General features: G+C 39.5%; 1 protein-coding gene across 1 annotated transcript in view; it reads right to left on the bottom strand.

Moving 5' to 3' along the window:
* Window positions 1-8,286: 8,286 nt before the first annotated feature.
* ANO6 (anoctamin 6) overlaps window positions 8,287-25,089 on the bottom strand; it is a 71,235-nt gene continuing 54,432 nt past the window's right edge. Inside the window, exons 16-20 of the mRNA XM_020795514.3 lie at window positions 22,260-22,390; window positions 20,616-20,821; window positions 15,613-15,815; window positions 15,212-15,317; window positions 8,287-10,901 (exon numbers count right to left, since the gene is read on the bottom strand). Of these exons, the coding sequence (XP_020651173.3) occupies window positions 10,698-10,901; window positions 15,212-15,317; window positions 15,613-15,815; window positions 20,616-20,821; window positions 22,260-22,390 (850 nt within the window). The 3' untranslated portion in view covers window positions 8,287-10,697. The remainder of the gene's footprint in view (window positions 10,902-15,211; window positions 15,318-15,612; window positions 15,816-20,615; window positions 20,822-22,259; window positions 22,391-25,089) is intronic.

Here is a 25,089-nt window from a genome sequence, read left to right as displayed (position 1 = left end):
AGAGGTCACTAAAAATAACAGCTTATCAAGCAGATGCTGTCCAGGGTTTATATGGTGAGCATTCTGAACGTTGGGGGAGTAGAAAAGAAACCTGTCCAAGGTGATGATACAAAACTTCTCTCAGCAGCTTTTGGGATGAGAATTTGTTTGACCCCCAACAGCAGAATTGCTACTTTGCTTCTAACACAGCAAAACAAGACTTAGGTGCAGCTGCATAACTCTCATCTGGAAGCACTTTCTGCACTTTCTGATAGTATTTTATTTTTATTTTATTGATTTATAGCATGAACTCAAATAAAATTATGTCATGAAATAATCAGATAACCATGTCACATCGACTCAGACTCTGCTGCAATGTGCTTCCAGCCAATTCGATCCACATGGCTATTCTGCTTGTTGAATCTCACTTGAGGTTCAAAACCGGGAATGATTTTGCTATCTGTACTCCCCTTGCTATCTGCACATCATTAATAAAATAGTCAACCAAATAGTCTTAACTTTGTTCATTAACATGTAATCAACCCAGAAGACATATTTAAAGTCTGTTCAAAGCTAAACCTGCAAAACAAGGCCTCACCAGTTTTACAGTGATCTGCATTGTGTCTCATTTGATCTCCTGAAATCATCCCCAATTACTATCCACAAAGTAACCTGGCAACATCTGATATTAAAAACAAACACAAGTTTCAATCTGCTTGGATTCTAGACGAATTTATGGGAAATCAAACAAAGTTGGAAGATTTACTCAGTACAAGTCACATTGTAAATACAAAAGACTTACCCTGGCGGAAATAATGGGCCTTAAATTACTCAGGACAAGAGCTATACACTGAATTGTCTGGTCAGTTTATTATTTATAGTGTTAGAGGAAAAATCTTGTTTTCGGTTCAGCTTGTCGTGATGGAAATTTATTTGTGTGTTTTTTTTAAAGCTTGCCTCTTTAAAATGTTAATGATTGTTTCTTCACTGGAAAAGTTTGCATCTAGTATGGCCAATAGCTTTAACAACATCTAGTCCTGACACTGAAAACCAATTTATAACAGTCGTATCATCACACAATGGACTCCTCTGGGATTCTGCCATGCTAGGCTGCAGATGATAAAACTGTATTTCAAGCCCTCCATAGTCACAGAAAGCCATCACATCAGAAGAGAATGAAGGCAATACTTTTCTGTGTAGCGTGCTAGTTTTCTAAATGAACAGAGACTATGCTTGTTTTTATTTATCAAAGGGGAGCATTTAAACATACTATTTTTCATCTGCATGGTGAAGCAGAAGTGTATCCACCAAACAGTACCTACCACATGATGGCCAAAATCCTATTGAGCAAGTTATGCCTGCAAAAGAGTGATGGCATCACTAGCAGGGGAAGATTGCTGGTAATTAAAAAGTTCTCCTTCAGGAACTCCAACCTCAGGAGTCACCCAACGCATCTGCAGGTTGCCCACTATCAATCCCATTAGTTCAACTAGATGAACTACAGTGTTGAACAGGAGCTCTTTAATTGTTTTCAGTCTCTCATTGACAGGGATATCATTGTCCTTAGGCAGATGTGATTTACTGAACACGATTCTGGCTGATCATTCAGAATATGCATATCAGATTTTGGTGGCTGTAGTACACTTTGAGATGTTCGTGAAGGACCAACTGTTCAAAAATGGTGTCTGAATTCCCCCCTTCTGTTCTCCTGTATGCATACTATGTTCCAGATCTCCACCACATACTGATAATTTGATTTCTGGGTATTTTAGCTCTATTTTGTTGATGGCAGTCTTGCGTAGACACCCAGCATTTCTGGTGGGCTGCTCTTTTTACCTCGGGCCTTGACCCACTGCACCGTAGCAGCTACGTGAAAAAGAATGATTTTTATTTCTGATGTATATATGATTATACTGTCCAATACAAATAAAATTTCTTAGGAGGTTCCACTGCATGTGTATTTGAATGCAAACACTAACAATACTTGGGTCCTTTTAAGGAGAAATGTGGGATAAAAATATTATAAATAAATAGATTTTAAATAAATACTGGAATTTATTTCCAGGAAACAAGAGAACCAATGCTTGGGGTCCAGGTATAAGTGGCAGAAACGACATTAGCACGGGCTGCTTCTTATTGGGCAAAATTTGTGTTTTTCCTCAACAAGTTATAAATGCAGATTGACAGCCCCCTGTGGCTAGGAGTGCATAGCACTGAATTCCAACGATGGGTGCCCAGATTTGAGGCATTTCTGTTGCATTACTGCTGTCTCCTGTTCCTTGGAAGAAATAAAAGGATGGAGAGAGAAATAGGAAATTTGCAAATATTAAGTCTACCTAAGATATAAACTTGATAAAAACAGTACCCGTGCACAAATGATCTCTTGAAAGTTTTGAAATGGCCACTAGGTAGAAACATTGGTTCCTAAGCATGCTGGGTATCTAGATAAACTCACTGTCCCCAAGCGTTGGCATGTTTTCTCCAGGGCTAGATTCAGCGGTCTCCCTTCAGCAGTACTGGAAGGGCGCAATTGCAGCATCCCTTATGAAGAACTGTCTGTGTGCCTGTGCAGATTAAGTAGTCCAGGCTTTGGCCCATGTTGTGTTTGAATGTATCCTGAGAAAGGCCTTGGGTCCTTTTAAGGAGAAAAGCAGGGTAAAAATATTTTAAACAAATAAGTAAGAGGATAACAGACTTCTCTACCCCATTATGAGGAAATGCCCGTGCAGGCTATTTACATGGTATCTGGAGTATTTGATGGCAGGTAACAAGCCATCACAGAGTCTGTGGATAAGTTTTTGTTCTCTGTTGTTAAGAGCTTGAAAAAAGACTCAATCAGTATGATTGTTTTTCCTAAATATGTGTATGCTTTAATGATTGCTTAATTATTTTGTTCTTATTGTTGTACAGTTTCAAGCCATTTGTGACCATGAAATAAAGACACACAGAGAGAAAATTGGGATTCCCCCATACACTTTTTAAAAATCACTCTGCAGCTTTCCTCAGCCCCATAAGTAAGCAAAATAATCCTGAGCTCCCCCTTGAGAACTCCTCAGAAATTCCCCCCTTAAAATGCTTAAAAACTACTCTTTAATTGTGCTTTAAAAAAAAACACATCTGATTCTGTATAATAGATTCCCCCACTTGCTTGTTTTACTCTTTTTAGATTTGTTACCATTTTATAGGAAGACTCAAATTACCAATTTAGTTCTTTCTTACTTTCCTTCCCTGTATTGTTTACAGATGGAAGGGGCAGAGGTTGAAAAGGAATGCAAAAATAAACAAACACAACAGTTGTCTTGACCTGAATTATGGCACATAGAATACATTTTGCTGCTCCAGTGCCTAGGAAATGCTGTGGTTTTTCTTTCTTGGCTGTAATCCATTATTAGTTGCCAGTAGGTAGAGAGTGGGGACAAAGGCACAAAATGGGTCTTGTCAAAGCTCATGGGGCCATGGCATTTGTGATGGGTTTCTGAAGACCTGCATGACACAAACCTTGCACCAGACAAAATACTAATAGAGTCATCAGTCTGGCACATCCATAATGCCGCAAAGAAAGCTTGCTAATCCTCTCCGTAGTTGCTCCCTTTTTACCTTAGGCTGTGAAGAGCTAATGCTCAGCGAAAGGAAGTAAACAATCACCAAGCATCTCCTATGATTCTTATTTTAGGGTGTTACCCACTCCATTAAGGATGCGGGTGAGACCAGCTTTTCTTAAGGAGCATGGTATACAAATGTGTGTGATTACTGTGCTCACTTGGCTACAAGATTTACTTTCCCCTTCTTCCTACTCAAGTTGAGGAGAATGCCCAGGACTTTCAGATACTACAATTCACATCCAGGGAACAGTTTGGTGTAGAACAAAATACCTGAGGCATCTGCAGCCTGTGTGCATTAAATGTAAAAAAACCCCACACCAATCTAATGTAATAAATTTTGGAGGCTGTTGTCTATTTTTTGGAACTGGTTAAATTAGACCACTGGTAATTTGACAAAAGAAACTAAAACGTAAAGTATTGTAATGAGAAAGATATACTGTGGCTGAAATCCGGTAGTAAGTTGCAACTAGACTAGGCCTATTCAATTAATAGAACTTAGAGGAGTTGACTCGCCAAATCTCCACTAATTCAATGAGCCTACTCTAGCTGCAACGTACTACTGGATTTCAGCCTATAGATCTTCCAGGAAACACGCAACTTACTTCTTGGAAAAGGACAGAGAGGGAAAAATGTAGATAAATGAACACTAACGTACATATCAATAGCAAGTTACCCCTTGTTGTCTATAGTTCAGAGAGAAAATGGCAAAACTGACCACATACAGCTAATATTCATCTTAACTGAAAATCTATAGAAGACCTTTCCTTAAATTTATATTTAAAACGGGTATATTTGTATTTGTGTAGAAAACAACATGAATTGGGGTTATGCTTACTTTTTAGGTTGAGGTTCGTTAGGAGCATTTGCAGGAATATAGTAAAGGAATTAGAATGGATACAGTCCACCTAAATCCACCACTTTAAAATGTCATTACAGTGGTGCCTCACACAACAATGTTAATTGGTTCCAAAAAAATCAACGTTGTGTGAAACATCGTTCTGTGAAACACCATTTCTCATAGGAATGCATTGAAAACCGGTTAATCCGTTCCAATTGGAACAGATTGCCATCGTTCAGTGAAAATCCCCATAGGAAACATCGTTGAGTGAAACAATGTTTCCTATATTGGAATGTATTGAAGCCGACTCAATACATTTCAATGCCTTTGCGAAGTCCTTTTTCGCTCCTGTAAAAGTGTCTTACAATGTTTGGACGCTGTTTTAAATGATTGCAATGGTTAGTCCACCTCCTGAAACCTATGCAAACTGATTTTGGTGTTGTTCTGACACTTCGTTAATTTATGATGAGTTTTTGTTTTTTCCATTGGAAACCATTAGACAGACCATCCAATGGTTTCCAATGGAGAAAATTCAAAAAATCATCACAAATTAACGAAGTGTCAGAACAACACCAAAATCAGTTTGCATAGGTTTCAGGAGGTGGACTAACCATTGCAATCATTTAAAACAGTGTCCAAACATTGTAAGATACTTTTACAGGAGCGAAAAGGGAGATCGTTGTGTGAAAATCCCCCATAGGAAACATCGCTGTGTGAGGCAGCAAATTTAACAGAAAAAGGCATCGTTGTGTGAATTCATCGTTGTGTGAGGCACCTGTTGTGCGAGGCACCACTGTAATTTTAATTGGGGGAAATTAAATGCATAGACAAATCTTTCAGTTAAGCCAACTGGACTTTAACATATATATCTTTTACTGGATTGTATCCATTTTAGCTATTCATCTAATATACATGGAAAAGCTGTTCCTTGTTTAATTTTTATTTGAATGTGAAACTGCATGATCAAAATTTAGATTTGACGTTTAAAACAGACAATATGTAATAACACTCAACATTTGATGCATTCAGGTACTGTTATCTAAGCAAATCAGAACTTTGGAAATTACATTTTAAAAAAATCAACTTTATTACCATGATAATAAATAAAAACAAGTACATTTCAGGCCAGACCTTAATACAAAATATTTTTAGAAAAAGTAAAAAAAAAAAACACTGATGTTCTTGCTCAGCTAATATGTACAATAAGCCATGGAAATCCTCTAAAATATTGATTCACAGCTTGATCCTCCAAGTGCTGGGCCAGCACAAATTGCAATGAAATGCCTCAGACTTGAGAGCAAAGCTACTGCCTGGAGCTAACAAACTAACTTGGTTGAGTATTACAGTTCTGTTTCAGAGTAATATAAAACTAATGAACAATTTAATCCACAATACATACAAGCAACCAACCTTTGTTTTCATAACATCTCTTTCCAGTCATATACCAGAAATCAGAACCAATACCTGGAGCACAAGACCACCATGGAATTCACAATCCTCTTACCATTGACTATTCTTTTTTATCTCCACATTTTGATTGTGGTTATAATTTTATCACCATAATACATTACCTATTTGCATCATTATAACCTCAATCAAGTTTTTCCAATCTATATCTGTATCTGTACCTGATCTGGATCTGTTATATAAGAAGAAAAAGTGGCTTGTTTGTTTCCACGTATAGGATATTAGTAAGTCAAAGATACCACTACTGCACTGCAAACAGCATCATCCAAGGGTAAGTGGAAAGGGTGAAAAAAAACAACAGAGAAATAAGACGGCATGCACTTATCCTCCTCTGCATGGATAAGCTTAGATCAGTAAATCTAGGCTTCAAAAGTAGGATTGCAGATGTTTGGAAGAAGTTAACACTGCTTTTTCTCATGCATCTCTATGGAATCATGTCTTGTATTTATAAACCCCTGAACCAGATCATGCACATGATTTGATCTAACATTGTAGCAGCTATGAATGCAACCTGATTAATAGTGCCAATGGAAGATAAATACCAATATGTATTATGGGTGAATTATGGATGAAGTGCTAATGGATTATATTCCCTGTCTTGTCAGGGAAAACAGACATAGCCAGGGTAAATCTACAGACTTCAGTTCATCAGTTATTAACCACAATATTATATTAAACACTCATCAAGACCCAACACTGTTCATACACAATGTTTTTCCAGGGAAGCTAAGAAAATACTAAATTATGGGATTGCAGATGTGGAGACACTTGAGTGATGGCTTATGAGGCGATGCCCATGAAGATACAGACCAGTTCTAATTCTTGAAAAAAGGCAGCAATTCATTGGTAAGACCCTACGTGTACTGGACCAAATCTGTGTTAAATGTAATTTTGTAGAGTAAGATCTAGATTTGATTTTTAAAAAAGTGTGATCTGAAATGATATTGCCCATGGAATGGAAAATGCATGGAATGGAAAAATTTAAAATGACATGAAGAACATTTGCAAATGCAGTGGTGCCCCGCATAGCGATGTTAATCCGTTCCGGATTAATCGTCGCTATGCAAAAACATTGCTAAACGGAACCGAAAAAGCCATAGGAACGCATTAAACTTCATTTAATGCGTTCCTATGGCTCCCAAACTCACCGTTGAGTGAAGTTCCTCCACAGCGCCGCCATTTTCGCACCCTCAGTAGGCGAGGGCAGGGCACAAAAACACTTGTGATAGCCATTTTAAGCACCCGGTGGCCATTTTGGAACTGCCGATCAGCTGTTTAAAAAAACATCGCAATGCGAAGATTGGTAAGCGAAACGCTTACCGATCATCGCAGTGCGATGTTTTACCCATTAAAACATCGCAATGTGATCGCATTAGCGATCTAAAAAATTAGATCACTATGCGGATTCGTCGTTAAACGGTGCACTCGTTATGCGAGGCACCACTGTAAATCATATTCACCATGCAAATCGACACTGAAATGTAGATGCTTATGGTTCAGGATCAAATTCATGGATCATAATCAGTGCTGAATAATACTGGGCATAACTTATAATTCTTAAACAGAAACAAACTATTGACGAAACAGGACATATTGATTTAACATTTCACTTGGTATGGCAAGGAGGAGTAGAGACAGGATAGATATTCAACTTCTCTGTGTTGGTATCCAAGTTGTAAAATGGGGAAAATCTTAAACACATTACACAGTGTGCCTTATTTCTAGGTAAATGCGCACAGGACTGTAAGCACCAACTACTGTCTTAGGCATTTATCCAATCCATATTTATCTATTTACCATGTTTCCCTGAAAATAAGACAGGGTCTTATATTAATTTTTGCTTAAAAAAACCGCATTAGGGCTTATTTTCAGGGAATGTTTTATTTTAAAGTCATGTCATCTTCTGGGATGTGGTGGCTCTGCGGGCTAAACCGCAGAAGCCCCTGTGCTGCAAGGCCAGAAGACCAGCAGTCGTAAGATCAAATCCATGCGACAGAGTGAGCTCCCGTCACTTGTCCCAGCTCCTGCCAACCTAACTGTTCGAAAGCATGTAAAAATGCAAGTATATAAATAGGTACCACCACGGTGGGAAGGTAACGGCGTTCCGTGTCTAGTCGCGCTGGCCACGTGACCACGGAAATTGTCTTTGGACAAACACTGGCTCTATGACTTGGAAACGGAGATGACCACCGCACCCTAGTCAGACACGACTGGACTAAATGCCAAGGGGAACCTTTACCTTTATCATCTTCTTCTGATTGCTGCACAATGCTGCACAATGGTGGAGGGCAGGGTTTCACTTAACTACGGCTTATTTTTGGGGGAGGGCTTATATTATGAGCATACTGAAAAACCATACTAGGGCTTATTTTCAGGTTAGGTCTTATTTTCCGGGAGATAGGGTAGAAATAGGACTTGTTGAACATAATAGACCTTCTCTTTATGTAAACACAGAATTGCATTCTATATTGCTGACCAAGATACATTCCATTTTTATACATAATAACAACAAATATATCCTTGCATTAAAAGAGATATAGCATAGTGAAATAGCACTACAGAACATTCTACATGCAGATTGAGAGGGTTTTTTGTTATGAGTACCATGATCAAAACAGTTGGCACTGCACAAACAGTTTACTTAGCTTTGCAGCTTTGCATTTTGTAATAAATAATCCTATATGAGCAAACAGTTTTTGGCACTCCTAATACATACAAAACATGAACCGTTTTAATACATACAAAACATGAACCATGTTACCTTATGTCTGATACACTTTAAGGTAGAGAACTAATGGGTCTTACAAGTACATTAATAGGATAATTGTACAATGTCTTCTCAGACCAAAGCTCCACTGCCTTCACCAAGACTTACTCCCAGATACATGTATAGAACTGCAGCGTAAGAGTATAATCACATGCATATGCAATGACACAACTGGGCAGTCCATTTATTCTGACCTGGAATGGTCTCAATTGTGCTAAACAGAGTCATTCTGAGAAGCAGTACGTCATTTGTGGGTGATCTTTCAATCCAAATGCATGGATCAACCACAATGCACCTCAAGCAGCCCTGTTTAACATGATCCAGACCAATCTTCCTTCCCTTTAAAGGGAAAAAATTCCCTCTCCTGTCTCCTTTTCCATGTTTTGCTTAAGCCACTTGATGATCTTGAAAACTGTGACTTCCCTGCTACTCACCTGCGAAGGGGAAGGGTGAGAAAGTTTTGAATTTCTTTTCCATTTTTGCTAACTCATACAGCACACCAGTAATGCACTGAATTTTTTTCCCAAAAGGCCCTTTCAAAGCATCACCAATGCAATAGAAGCAATTAAAGAGAAACAGAAATTTTCCTCTCCCTTCTCCTCCACAGGCAAGCACCAAATAAGCTTTCCATACTCAAGGTTGTTAAGAGGGTTAGCAAAGGGTCAAGCTTAAGCCAACTGCTTTCGTTTCATCTCAGCAATCACACAAGCTGGAACCAAACCAGAATGGAATGATCCTACCTGCATAAGGGGGGGGGGGGAGAGAGAGAAAGGAGGCCCTGACAGAGACCCCCAAAGTTGCAGGTACACATTGATTAGGAATGGGCTGGTTTGCAATGGCACATGTGTTGTGTGGTCACTGGAAAAAACCAACCAACCAGCCCGTCACCAATTCAGATCAACAGTTCAGTGCACAGGACTGCTCTGTTAAATCTCTTAATCCAAACATCAGCACAAGTCACCAGCAACTGGGACTGCAGGACACAACTGGTCATAATCAGTGAATGTATAGTGCAAACAACTCTAGGAAAGGTTACTCAGCAAAGAAGCCATGGCTGTTAAATACTCTAAACTAAAGCTACTGCATCCATATATCTAAATTTTATTTGATCAATCAAAATCATTGCAAATCTGAAGTAGTAATAGGCAAATTCACTTTGGCTGAATTTCAAACAGGCTCAGATTTTCAAAATTTGCTTTATAGGCATTTTTTTTAAAAAAGCATGCTTATTTTCAGGCAGGTGCCTCTAAGTTCATAATGGTAACTAATGCATGTTTAGTGATGATGACCCCCAAGATTACATGTGTTCCACAGTGCCAACCATGATCCAAATTTACTTTCAAATTAACCTCTCATCACCACCATGACAAAGAGGGATGAGAAAAAGGATTAAATAAATATTTGTCAGAAAACGATAAAGAGAATTGAATGACTCAAACAGAGAAAACCTGCTTTGGCAGGTGATCCAGTAATATAGCTCTCAGCAACAATCCACTGAAATAAAAGGGGGGAGCCATGTGGCCATTTGAAAATACAAATGCAAGAATAAGTGATACCTTTATAGGCCACTAATAAAAAATATAAAAATCATACAATATGCGATATACAATATCCAATGTCGTGGGTAAATCCCATTTCTTCAAAGCAAGTACCAAAAGCCTAAACATTCATGGCAAAATGGAGTTTGCTAGGAGGTTACTTTTAAATATAAAGTACTTGGCAAGATGGATTTTGCAATAATCCAGAATTCTACTGAGAGTAAGGAACACTTACATGTGCACATATAAAACAGCTGGCTCTGCAAGCCTGGTTGTCTGAATGCTGGCGTTATATGCTAAAAATCTCATAAAGTGTTCTGAGTCAGAGAAGACTTTGGAGAAATAGCATTTGATACTTAAAACGTCTTTACAAGTCTTCACTTCTTCCCTTGCAGTTATTGTCTATTGAGTCTTGGATCCAGTCCCTTCTGTTTTGTTGTTTTGGTGGAAATATTCTTTTATCACTAGAAACCCCACTGGTTAGGTACTGTTGGTGTTTCAAGCACCTATTCATATTTAGGTCGGAGACTGTCTGCTCCTTTTAATAGTTTGTCAGCAATTGCCCCCATATTTTTCTTCATAACTTTCAGAGGATTTTCATGCAGCAGCATCTGTGTTAGGTATTTTTCTCGCTTAATTTTGCTCTCAGTTTTCTTTGACACATCTGGGATGATGTATGAAATAACAAATTTCACAAAGTAGATGATATGCTGGAAGGAGAAGTTAATATAATCAGTGTCAGGTACTCAGAATATATAACAATTATTAGAGAGAAAAACATTGCCCATGTACTGACATGTGCCCTCATTTATAATTGTAAGTGCTCTCAAGAACCTCTGTTTATCGTCTTTTATTCCAACAGCACGAGAAAATTCCCAGGTAACAAAGCAATGTGTCCGCTGTCTGGAATTTTTCAGGGTGAAATAGAAGAATCTGAATGAGGAAGCTTCTTCGGGAGATAGCAGTCAGTCCCATAGTCAGGTCCCTGCTGGCTGGATGAATGGCACTCTGAAGGTCTGTCAAATGGAAGATGGAAAGATCTGCTACCCTACAGAACAGCACCCAAATCAGTGGACTTCAATTAGAAGGAAGGATATTCCAGTTAAATGTCAGGAAGGATTTTCTGGTGGTAAGAGCTGTGAAATGGACTACCTCGGAAGGTGGAGGACTCTCCACTGAAGGGGAGCCTTCTGAAGTTGTCTGTTCTACTGGTCTTAAAACAGAGGCTGTCAAGGATGCTTTAGCTATGGATTCATTCACTGCTGAAAAGTGAGACAGAATTCCCCTTGTGATCCCTTCCACCTCATAGAATTTTATGATTTCATGGTTCTAGGACACATCACCACTATCATCCTCAGAATCAGAAGAAATACCAGACAAAACCTCCAATTTGAATTTCTATCTCAGGAGTTTGATGTTACATAATGACATGAAAGTCCTTTAATGGTCCAAGTAGCTCTACTAGAGTGGAAGCTGGTCATACTACAGATCATGAGAAGGCTACAGTAGGCTTTCTGCTGAGTTAACACATTGCTACTGTTCTATCCAGGGAGCAGAGGCAAAGCTCTCTGAGCTGTCCATGGTCCTGTTTCAGCTAACCCTTATATTAGAAGGCTTATGCCATAACTTGTTTTAGTGCGTCACATTTACTCCAAATGAATCCCACCTACACAAGAAAGGCTGAAATCCTCTTGCCCTAAGGTACACTATATAAGACTGATGGCATCATAATCAGCAATGATTTTTGACAAATGAAACATTTCTGACTTCTCCCTCTCAGAGGTACTGAGGCTTCTTTATAATCACTTTCACTATCAGGAAACTATTGGGGCTGCTGGATAGGAAGTGGAATTATTTAATTATAAAAAACATTGCCAGGATGACTTCAGTGATGGCAACTTTCTGCAGGAATTAAATACTTCCTCCTCCTGTCTAGCAGCCCCTGATAGATTCCCGACAATGAAAATGATTACAAGGGAGCTTCGGGAGCTTTGGTGGTGAGGCAGAAATGTTTTATTTCTCCAAAACCATTGATGCCAGCATCAGCTTTATGCAATGTAACTTATACAACAGGATGCAATATCTTGCTTGCCTACACTTCTACCGGTCAGATACCATTAGTTTTCTTGTGAGCCTTGAGTGATTGCACCATGGGATACCCACAGACTAGTCTCATTTACTGAACTGAAAAATATACAGTGGTGCCCCGCATAGTGACGATAATCCGTTCCGAAAAAATCGTCGCTATCTGGATTCGTTGCTATGCGGGGCAAAAAAGCCCATAGGAACGCATTAAAACACATTTAATGCGTTCCTGTGGGCAAAAAACTCACAGTTCTCTGGAAATCCTCCATGCGGCCGCCATTTTCAGTGCCCGGGAAGCGAGGAAAGGGTGCAAAAACACTGCGGGTGGCCATTTTCTTTACCCGGCGGCCATTTTGGAACTGCCGATCAGCTGTTAGAAAAACCATCGCTATGCGAAAATCGTTAAGTGAAACGCTTACCGATCATCGCAAAGTGATGTTTTACCATCTAAAACATTGTTATGTGATCGCTTTTGCGATTGCAAAAAAACACGTCGCTATGCGGATTCGTCATTAAACGAATCGCTCGTTATGCGGGGCACCACTGTAGTGTCTCTGTAAGCACTTCTGCAGGTTGGTAAAGAGGTTTCCCAAAGCATGTTCTATAGGTGGCAGCTTGATCTTCTCTAAATGTAGTTCTTGTCTTCTAACAAATTATCAGTCAGGAACTATTTATTTGTGTAACTGAGATCTCACAGCTACATGCTGTTTTGTGTAATATGAACCTGAAGGACCAATACCAGGCCTATAACTTCATGCGTATTTGGCGAAACAGTAATGTCCCTTGCAAAGTCTTGCCTTTTCTTCATAGACTGTCAGTAGCAACTGTACACCATTCTTGGCAAAGCATGGCTTTGGCGGGTATTGATTTCTTGAGCAATAGCTACTCACTGCAGGAGTCACTTGCAGTAAACAATATGGATGGCTCAGAAAGGGCTTAGTGGGGCCTAAAAATACAGAGGGGCTTAAAATCAATATCATATTATAAGCAAACAAATAAAGCAAATTAAATTTTTGATTTGTCCTTTCTACCTCAGTCTTCATGCAAGCAGTGAAAATTCAGCAGTCCATATCTGCTCTGTATTTGTTCATCTGCTAACCAAGACGTCCATACAGAAAATGAAGAAAACCCACTAGGATAAGTCTTACCTATCTTCAGTGTAATTTTCTTCATAACTTTTATACTATGATCTGAAATCACGGAGACAGTTTTGTGTTTGTTTTTGTTGATTAAACAGAAGTTTTTCATGTGTGCCTCTTTATCAGACATCTTCCCTTGTATGGCATTAGGCCGAGCAGCATGCCTTAGATATACTCTAATCCATGAGAATTGGAGGACTGGAGGAGTCCCAAACCGGAATTAAGATTGCCGGAAGAATTATCAACAACCTCAGATAAGCAGACAATACCACTCTGATGGCAGAAAGTGAGGAGGAATTAAAGAACCTCTTAATGAGGGTGAAAGAGGAGAGTGCAAAAATTGGTCTGAAGCTCAACATCAAAAAAACTAAGATCATGGCCACTGGTCCCATCACCTCCTGGCAAATAGAAGTGGAAGATATGGAGGCAGTGACAGGTTTTACTTTCTTGGGCTCCATGGTCATTGCAGATGATGACAGCAGCCACTAAATTAAAAGACCACCTGCTTCTTGGGAGGAAAGCGATGACAAATCTAGACAGCATCTTAAAAAACAGAGACATCACCTTGCCAACAAAGGTCGGCATAGTCAAAGCTATAGTTTTTCCAGTAGCGATGCATGGAAGTGAGAACTGGACCATAAAGAAGGCTGACCACTGAAGAATTGATGCTTTTTAATTGTGGTGCTGGAGGAGGCTCTTGAGAGTCCCCTGGACTGCAAGGAGAACAAACCTATCCATTCTAAAGGAAATCAACCCTGAGTGCTCACTGGAAGGACAGATCCTGAAGCTGAGGCTTCAATACTTTGGCCATCTCATGAGAAGAGAAGACTTCCTGGAAAAGACCCTGATTTTGGGAAAGAGTGAAGGCAAGAGGAGAAGAGGACGACAGAGGACGAGATGGTTGGACAGTGTCACCAAAGCTACCAACATGAATTTAACCAAACTCCGGGAGGCAGTGGAAGACAGGAGGGCCTGGACATGACTTAATGACTAAACAACAACAACAAATGTCACCTTTCTCCCCAAAAGGAGCCAAGGTGGCTTACATCATTGAAACTGTATTTAGAAGCTAAAACAGTAAGGAGGGGTAGACATAAAGATTGGTGCAGGCAGCTGTGGAGGGAAGCCATTAAGAAATGCACTGACATATCATATGTGGTGGTCATGCAAAAACAGTATTGGAAAAGAGTACATGCTGTGTTGCAACAAATATTGCTTTGTAAGGTTCCACTAAACCCATAATTGTTCTTATTGAGTATGATACCTGATAACATAGATAAGTCAAAGGAACATATAGTTATATATATTGTTACTGCAGCAAGAATTCTCTATGCCAAAAATTGGAAAAGTCCGACGATACCGAAACAAGAAGATCTCATTGAGAAGATATGGGAAATAGCGGAAATGGACATTTTATCAGAAGTAATGAAGGACTGCCCTTTACAAAAGACAACAGAAAGATGGGACTTATTTTATAAGTGGACTAAATCAACAGGCAACATATGAATAGCATATATTGAAATGTGAACTTAAACCTAGAAGGCAGAAAAGAGTAAATAGAGCAACGTGGAATTTTGATATAGCAATAGGTATAGAATGGATGTTAGTATGTGATTGTTTCTCTTTTTTTCCCCCTTTAACCTCAACTCCCCTCTTCCTTTCTGTCACCCCTCTTGTTAAAAAATAAAACATTATTTTAAAAAAAGGACATGGAAAAAAAAAAGAAATGCACTGACATGGTCTTTAATACAAAACTCTGAGGAAACTTGTTAAAGTTCAAGATGGAAGACACTAACCTCCATGACAATGATGAATGATAATTTGGCTGCAATAACATGCCAGTAGTAGATATTATGTTCATACTGATACTCATGTCCCGGAGGGTATCGGAAATCTCGGTACCTAACACAACGGAAGACATTCAGGCAATCAATTCAACACAATCTGCAATGATATACTAAGGCCAGAAGGGGGAGTAAAACCTGTCCCCTTCCTCTTTTCTGTTTTAACGCAACACATTATACAGTATACGCAGAATATAATTAGGGGAAAAAATAGATCTTATGTAGGCTTTACAACTGTTGAAATGCATAATTTCATCTTCATATTATTCTGCAAAGCCACAATTATCTTTTAGGATTTTTAAAAAATAAATAAAAGAATATCTTCATTCCTTTAAACAAAATACTATACTTACCTGCATGTTGTTATGTTGGCAAACCTTGGATGATAAGCCGGCTTGCTTGCATTTTTGAAATGTGATACAGCAAAGACTGAAAGTGTGTTGTTTATGTAACCCTTCATGGTATAGTTGCTGTGATCTCCATAGGGAGGAACAGAAAATGACCAGTAATAAACAAGGCGAGGAATCATATCAGAGGTAAAAGCAATGATCATTGCCTATATTTGAGAAAAGGGAGAAAGTAAATAAAATTCAACACATGAGCAAATAATTTTTCTATTCTATGTTTTCCCTGAAGAAAGAGGGAATCATCTTATTGTATTAAATCTCTCCATGACAAACAGCTGGGGAACCACATTTTGTTATTGCACCTATATAAGCTATGTACAATGGCCTGCATTTGATGAAAATCTAACCAATTGTTTGTTTGTTTTATTTATAGCCTATCTTTCTCCCAATGAGCTTGAGAGGGCATCTACAGTTCTTCTCCCCCCCCCCCAACTGCCTCACAACAGCCCTGTCAGAGAGGTTAGATTTTAAGAGCGTGATGGAATAGAGATTGCCCAGTGAAATTTATGGCCAAGTGGGGAATTTGAACCCTGGTCTCTTGAGTCCACGTTCAACACTCTTAACTGTTACACCACAGAGCTTCACAGAATGTTGTATGTGGTATCCAATACACACTACTGTTAAGCACTGCATCAATTTCTAGTCTCTGTCAACCTGCTGCAGCTCCTTATTTAAATTGCACACTTTAGACCTCAACTGGAAAATTTTAGGTATTTGATCCATTGATTTTTACAGTGTTCTAACTTTCCTCCAAGAAGCTCAGAATAATAGAACAGAATAGAAGCAGTGGGATAGTATGAGCTGTTTTGAAATTAATTTTTCACTGAGGTGAAATTCAGATTTATTTAGTTCCAGAAATTAAGTTACTTCAGAAGTTTACAGACTACACTCTTCTAATGGAATGTCAGCTCATGACAGACTTCATCTGGGACCAACTAAGGATGGGATTCAGAAGAAATGCTCACTATGTACATATTTAAAAATACAATTTAACAGATGTGTACCCTGTATTTCATAGTAAAATATTCACAGAGCAGATTGCAGCATACTTTGAAATACAGTGGACACAATCATGCTGGTGTTTGTATTAGGTTCATGTAACTTGCTGTAACTAACTGACAAGATGTCAGAGCATATTTCGAGCATGTACCTGGTCGAACACCTGATTGCACAACTGAGATGCACCCCAAAATTGCATGAATTAGCAACTATTAGCTGGAGCAAGTTATGCAAATCATATACAAACAACAAGGGGATTCTTGCCAGTAAGAAATCCAATCCTACAAACCACAATAGTAAATACACATTTAAAATGACAAAATAACAAGTAAGATACCAGCAACAAAGCCTCATTCAAAATAAATGATAAAAGGATCAAGTTGTCAGACAAAAAACTCTTAGTAATCACAGTAGGGTAAATGTCTAGCACTACCTTGCAACATTTTACTGCTTTTCCTATATAAGCTTCACATACTGCCTCATGTCTCCTCACTTCACAACTGCTTTGGAATTCAGCCGATTTTATTTGTTTTGTTCCATTAACTTTTCCCAAGGCATTTCTTTCACATGCACTTTCACCTCTTTTCACTTCTGCCCCTTTTTAAAATGATCTCCAGATGTGCTATAGTCAGCTGGGCAAAAGAGAGTTAATCCCTTGGTTGTTGTGGGTTTTTCGGGCTTCTTGGCCGTGTTCTGAAGGTGGTTTTTCCTAACGTTTTGCCAGTCTCTGTGGCCGCCATCTTCAGAGGACAGCAAAGTGTGCTCTTGAAGATGCCGGCCACAGACTGGCGAAACATTAGGAAAAACCACCTTCAGAACACGGCCAAGAAGCCCGAAAAACCCACAACAACCATTAGATCCCGGCCGTGAAAGCCTTCGCGAATACAGAGTTAATCCCTCTCTGGATTTCCTAAAGGGCAACATGCCCCCCCCCTGCAATTATTAGACTAATTTGTTTTGGAGAATATCATAGTGGGAAAATACTCTGATTTCTGTTTTCCAAAATGTAATGAGTTTTCCATGTAGTCTGTAACAAATGCAAACCTGGTCTTATAAATGGCAACATAAGCTCAGGGAGAAAGAGGTCAACTGTGATGGAGGAAATGTGAGTCCCAAGACAGTTCTGCACACCATCCACTTAAAGCTATGTTGGTGCTGCAGAACCAAGACAGAAAGTAGAAAGAAATATTGTAGAAGAGGCACATTATCAATGATTGCAGTGTAGATTCACAGTGAATGTCGGTGTTGCTACATTTTTCTTCACCTACTGTGCATTTCCGGTCATTGTGTGAACAGTTAATAGGGCTGTCACCTGATTAAAGAAATCTTAATCGATTTTCCCTAGTGACTGTCTGTCTGAGAGACGCTTTTAAATGGATTGTTGTGCCTTGTTGGCTTTGAATGTGTTTTTGGTGTTGACTTTGTTTACCGTTTTAGTGTGGTATGTACCGTATTTTTCCATTTATGAGATGACCCACAGTATAAGACAACCCCGCCTTTTCTAACACCCAAATTAGAAAATTTGAGGGCAGTGCCCCTTTGATCCTTGCACCCTTTCCCGGCTGCCTTTCCCACTTTCTAAGCCCTGCAGAGTTTAGGAAATGGCTAATGCAGCCATGAAACGGTGGCACGCGCGCACCCCTTTGATCCTGACGCCTTTTCACGGCTGCTTTCCTCTGTAGCTTCTCAAAAGGCAAGGAAAGCGGCTGCCTGCCCTGTATAAAATGACCCTCAATTTTTGGTCCAATTATTTAAGTAAAAAGTCTTGTCTTATACATGGAAAATATGGTATTTATTCTTTTTAAAGTATCTGCATATTTACTGTTTTAGCTTTACAAAGTCTTTGATATAAGCTGCCTTGGGTCCCTTTTAAGGAGAAAAGCAGGGCAAACACATTTTAAATAAATAAATAAATCTTCCTATGAGAAAGATATGAGTTTTGGAGGAGGAAAAAAAATCCTTCTTTTAATTTTGTTCAACCATGTTCCAGCAGCTGCTGTTTTACAAGAAGCTTTCATTCCAGGGTGACAGGTTGGGGAATGACTCTTCTAAAATGGCGTCAATCTCTAGTACTCCTGGGACACTAAAACCTGGCCAATGCTATTCAAAATGGGTTTAGGTTGCTTCCTGTTATAGGACGAAACCCAAATGGCAGCCTTAGCAGAAGAGGGGTCATTTGCTTTTGTCCTTGCAGGGAGAAAGATAAAACAGAAACTAGTATTCAGGGGCTGCATGTCCACTTTTCCATCTGAGAAGGAGAAGGGAATGTGTTGTAGCTCATGGCTGGTTTGGGTGAAATAAAATGGCCTCACAGAGATACAGAAAGTGATATGGCCTGAGCTGGGTGCTAATTTCCAGCCAATGCAGGATCTGCAAAAGCCCGGGCTAGTGCCAGAGCTAGGTGAATTGTTCCCTAGCAATGAGTAGGAGGAGTCCTTTGGTGGTTCACAGGGGCATGAAATTGTCCTTACTGAAGTGAAGGAGAGGAAGTGTTACTGAGAGTGCATCCATGCCTCATCAAGATGAATGGGCAAATGAAAAATCAAATGACCTATGAAGCAACAGATGAGTCTGTCAGATACAGTTGTGTTACTGGGCTACTGGATCTAGCTCTTCCCTGCATCCCCAGTTCCAAATCTGTCTTGGTATAGAGCAAAGAGGGAGAATTTCCCATTTCTTCCTTACTTCGATTGTCTCTTTTTCTACTGGCTCTCAAGGGCTCCTGGTCCAGAACAAGCAGCCTTGGTGAGCCAGGTTAGTTCCAGTGACAGTAGAACCATGGAAACTATGGGACTTACACAAATGGCAACAAATCCCATTTATTAACTGTATCTACTCTAATCGGTATTGATAATTAGATTCCACTTCCCTTATTAGGGATGGGATTTTTTTTTGGGGGGGGGGAAGAACTCCCAGTTCCATCATTTGGCAGGAATCCCCCAGGGCCAATTATAGGACTAGGGACTATCAACAGGGCAGGAGGTAGAGCAACCCACTCACCTCCACGCTGTTCTCATGTTGCTTTTTTCAGCCCTCTGAAAAGGGCACCAGGAACCACTGCGGGTTGCAAAGATTCCCAGCCTACTCATAAAGGTGCACTGGAGAAAAATTCCAAAGGAGGCTGCCTCCATAGATGGAATCATCACAACTCACAAAGGTGCCTGGCGTGCTTTTCAGAGGGTGTGAAGAAACACAGGAATTGCATGGAGGTAAGAGTGTTACTCTACCTCATGCCATTTTGATTGCTCCCAGTCCCATAATTCAGTCTGGAGGTTTGTTGCCAAATTGTGGGACTGGGAGTTCTCCCCCCCCCCCAAAAGTCCCATTTCTAATCCCTATATTCTGCATCTGTATGTTTGACTCAATGCCTGTGAAAAACCTAACGCTGTGATTTTCATGAAAACCTGATGGGTGATTAGGGGCCTCAATACAGGAGCTTGTTGGTCCCTAATGGTCTAGAATTTCTTTCCAACTTTGCACATTCATCAAATTTTTGACAGCTAGATGATAGTTTCACAGATTTGAATTTGGCTAGGGTAAAGGGGAGTTTGGATGTGGAAGAAACGCGTTTTTGACTGGCTTGTCTAAAATGGAAACATTCTTGGAGGGCAACTGCTTTTTATTTCTTTTCGGAAATCAAATGCAGGATTAGCGGTTACTCTGCCTGCTGTAGAAGTCTGCTTCCAGTAAGTTCAGCTTTTCTATTTGTAAACAAACACTTGCTAGAAAGGCACCAACTACATAGCACAGCTCCTAAAGGTTTGATTGTTCGGGGAAGGGGGAGAGCCTAATAGTATATAGAATATTTTTTTATTTGTTAAAAGTATAGATTTAGGAAATAACTGTACAGAACAAAGATGTTACGAGTTGACTGAAGACCACCTCCCCTAATGAAATCTACTTTTGGTCAGTAACATTTAGAGCTCTGTGGTTCTTGTAGATGCACGTACATTTGTCACCACAGCGAGAATGGCTATTCCTTGCATGATGGGTTGCCACGCTCCTATATCCTGAGCTTTCTGAGGAACCATGCGTCTGAACTGTGTTGTTAACTTCCAGGCATCCACGCGAATTTCCAGTAGATTGTTAATGAGAGCCAAAAGGGGCGCCAGCGGGAATGAAGCCACAAATAATGTGACGAATCCAAACTGTATAACTGAACAATAACAAATGTGATATACATGGATGAAACATGAACACTATGTAGATTTTCAGAGGTCAAAACAGCCTAAACTGTGGTTCAAAAAATCTACTCTAGTCTACCTGAAAAGACCAAATGGGAGCAATCGATTACAACTAAACTAAACTAAATTAAACTAAACTAAACAAACAAACAAACAAAAACTCAGTTACCACTTGCACTCCACAATCACCAAGAAACAATGATAAATCCAATGCTGATCCCAACTAGTTGTTTTATGTGCTATCAAGTTCAGAACCAACTTATAGTGCCCCTAATAGGGCTTTTAAGGTAAATGAGATATTTAAGAGTGTTTTTACGAGTGTTACTCTCCCCTGGCCAAGTGAGTTTCTATGGCCAAGCAAGGATTCTGACTACTGATGGGCAAAAACTGAACCAAGAACCAGAAAAAAATGAACTTGGCTGGTTTGTGGTTTGGTTTCTGGATCCCGTTTTGCTGAAATAAAACAAAGCACCAAACCTTTTTCCACCTGGGGCTTCATTTTGCTTCAGCAATAGTGCCATGCATTTGTAATAGTTTGTGGTTCGTGGGTAGCCACAAGCCACGAACTATCATGAATCAGTGGTTTTCCAGTTTGTGTCTGTCTCTAATTTTAATCCAGGTCTCCTGTGTCCTAATCCATCTCCCGGTCCATAACACCACAGTGGGTATGAACAGAGTAAAACAATGAGATTTACATTACATGTACAATTGAACCTTCCAACAGAAGCTGATGTGGGAGGATGGCAAGCATTTTCACATCTCTCCCAATGTTTTGGGCAGCTTTTTCTTTAGCAAATTTATTTGGTTAAGCACTTCTTCTGCCTTGTTTTAAACAAATCATTAAAAATTGAATACTGCCCTGGCCACTCTATAGCTGTCCCAGGTAAGAAACAGAAAGAAATGGTTTTTGCCAGGCTTATTCTCTTAGAAAACTTGCCCATATGCCCTGAAAACAGTAACTTTAGATACACTGCCTGTATGCATAGCCTTATTTCACTTAGAACAGTGGGTAACCCAGGTGTTGTTGGATGGCAATTCCTGGAAACTTGGGCCAGCACAGATGGTGGTGAAGGCTTCTTGGAATTGCAGTCCATGAATACTTAGGTTACCCCTAGTTGGGAACCACTGACTTAGAAGATGGTGATTCATAATGTATCTGCAGTGCAGTTGCACATATTTTTTCTGTAGTAAGCCTCAATATGTATATTAGGCTTGCTCCCAGCTAAGTATACTTAGGACTGCACCTTAATGTCCTGCTTAAAATTCCAAGGACTTAAAAAAAATTGATTCAGCCACCCTCCTTTTGCAAGCTTATACCTTTTTTAATTTTACTGAACAGAATCACAGGTACACTTTTTAAAAGATTCAATGAGTTATCCCATAAAAAGAGGAACTAAATAGCTGGCTTACCCATTTCAAGATACTCATAAAACAGTCCGAGTTTACCAATGGGCTGCAGATGGTAGTCCTGTTCCCAGCGTGGGACAATCTTTTCTGCCCGATTAGCAGAGCAACATCTTCCAATCAAATTCTTAAGCCACCTATGGATTTGGAGCAACATTTCCTTAGTTTAGCCACCCTTCCACATAATTTATAGTTTCTACATATAAAAACAAGGTGCAGTCAATGAAACCCAAATCACACAATCACAGATCACATATCTTGCAACAAGACAGCCAAAACAGCAACAAGATATCAAAGTAGAAAGGAATTAGAATATCAAAATGAACTAACTGCTAGCAGCAGTAAAAACCTGAACAGTAGCACCAGCAATAAGACTGAAATCCTAATGAGAATGATTTCCACAGATGGAGGGATAGCATTGAGAAGACACTTCTCATCCAATGTGGGCAGCGGCATTCAGAGAAGATCCTCTGAATGTGACCTGCCCCCCGCCCCCAACTGGATAGGAATATACTGGAGCAGGGCCTCCTTGAGGTAGACCACTTCCAAGCTCTTCATGACTTTTATGGTATCTGTAAACTGAGACTGCACATCCTATCTCTGAACCCTGAAGGGCTGCCTTTTTTCTGAGAACTCCAATCTCCAGCTTTTTCTTACAATTTTTAAAAATGAAACCTCTTGCTTGTAGTATCAAATTCTTTTTTTAAAAAATGTAGGGGAATGTTGGGATGCTGAGGGAAATAAGGTGCGTCCACAATACAGTGGTGCCTTGCTTTACGATTGCCCCGCATTACAACAAAACCGTATTATGACAATCTTTTTGCGATCGCAAAATGATGGTCTAAATGGGTTTTTTTCGCTTTGCGATGATCGGTTCCCTGCTTCGGGAACCGATTCTTCGCAAAACGATGTTTTTTAAACAGCTGATCGGCGGTTTCAAAATGGCCACCTGGTAAACAAAATGGCTCCCCGCTTTTTTCTGGGACGGATTCCTCGCAAGACAGGCAGTGAAAATGGCTGCCCTATGGAGGATCTTTGCTGGACAATGAGTTTTGACCCCATTGGAATGCATTGGAGGGGTTTCAATGCGTTTCAATGGGTTTTTTTCCCACATTATGATGTTTTCGCTTAATGGCAATTTTCCTGGAACGGATTATCGCCGTTAAGTGAGTCACCACTGTATGTTGCCCATATTCACAGTAAGCTTTTTTTAAAAAAAATAGAACAGATCGTTGTTGCTGTTTGCATAGATAATGGGATCAGTTTTTATTGTTAGTCTATAGAGTTTATGATCAGAGACCAAGCTACACATTATAAGTGATCACTTATACTGTATCTTCTTTCCATGATTTATTTTGAAATAAAAGAACTGGTAGGTCTCTGGGGAGTAGAGCAGTGATGGACAGAAAATAACAATATGGAAGATGAGGAAATGAACTTAAGAAGATGCTCTGTACCAAGTTATCATTTGTTCCTTGTTACCCATCCCAGCCATTTCCTATTCAAAATAGCTCTTCCGCTGTCACTGCTTTTCAACCTGTAGAAGTCTTGTACCTTTCACCTTGAGAGCTACAATGTACTAAGGCAGCAGGAATTTAAAGTTGAAAACCAATAAGAAGGGAAAGATAAAGTAGCCATATGTTATTTCCATTCTTTAAATGAAACTTTACAGTCCCTTAGCCAATTGCTATTTAAAAAATTAAAAAATTTAAAAATTGCTGTGAAAAATAAAACTAGCAATTTTGTCCCCAATAGCCAGGCAATAACTGTAAACTCTGGAGGCATAGCATATAACACCCTGTTTTGAATCACTGAATGTACATCTTTTTCATTAATGCCATGAACTCATGCAATTGTAACTTAACTCCTGTAAAATTAAGATAATGACAAATATTAAGTACTGCATATTTCCAAAGATTCAATTTTTCCCCAATATGCTTAGTGCAAGCAACTGATAACACACCCTCAAGATCAGCCTTCTCTGCTCTAGAGAGTATGGTATTTGTTGCTACAACCGAAGCTTTCGCATTTAGTCAGCCTGGCTGGGATTCATGGGAGTTGTAATTCAGCACATCTAGAGAAATCTATGCCAATGTATATGTTGCCATGTATTTATGTCTAACCAAGTCTAATATATTATGATATAAGTTGTATCAGAACTCTCTCTGTGCATTTTCTTACATCTGTGTCTTTGCTAATGAAGGGGAGGATTTGAAGCAGCTAGATAAGAGGCTCTGTGTAACTTGTCTTTAGCTCCAAGGTTTGTTTTTCCCAAATAGACTCCTCTTACAATCTTCATATCCAATATGACCCCAAGCTTTTGAAGAGGCAATAGCCATATAAAGCCTCTGGAGTTGGCCTCACACCAACAATTTTGTCATTCATACTTGCCCACTGAGAGACAAAATGAATGTGTGCTTTCTTTGACTCTCAGTACCACTTGTCTCTCAGAGTTTTCAAAAATCTGACAAACAAGTTAAGGCCTTAAACCAGACCTGGGCAAAGTGCAGCCCGAGGACCACATAAGGCCCGCGAACCGCTCCTGTCCAGCCCGCGGACAGTTTTGAACATCAAAACCATTTATAGCTTTTTGTCTAAAGTTGATCAGTTGCTTATCTTTAACATACCATAAAAAACCTCTTCAGTATTTGTGAAGATTAACAAGTTTAAAATAAAAACAATCATAGCATTACTGTTTCATTTTATTTTTAAGTAAAGTTGATTTGGCCCCCAAACACATTTCAGATTTTTCATGTGCCCCCCCTATAGAAATGAATTGCCCACCGCTGTCTTAAACTTTTCTTTCAAATACATTTCAGATTGAAAAATGAAGGAT

The sequence above is a fragment of the Pogona vitticeps genome, chromosome 5, assembly GCF_051106095.1.
Source record: "Pogona vitticeps strain Pit_001003342236 chromosome 5, PviZW2.1, whole genome shotgun sequence".
In the NCBI taxonomy this organism is placed as follows: domain Eukaryota; kingdom Metazoa; phylum Chordata; class Lepidosauria; order Squamata; family Agamidae; genus Pogona; species Pogona vitticeps.
This window is presented reverse-complemented; position numbering and strand designations above follow the sequence as displayed.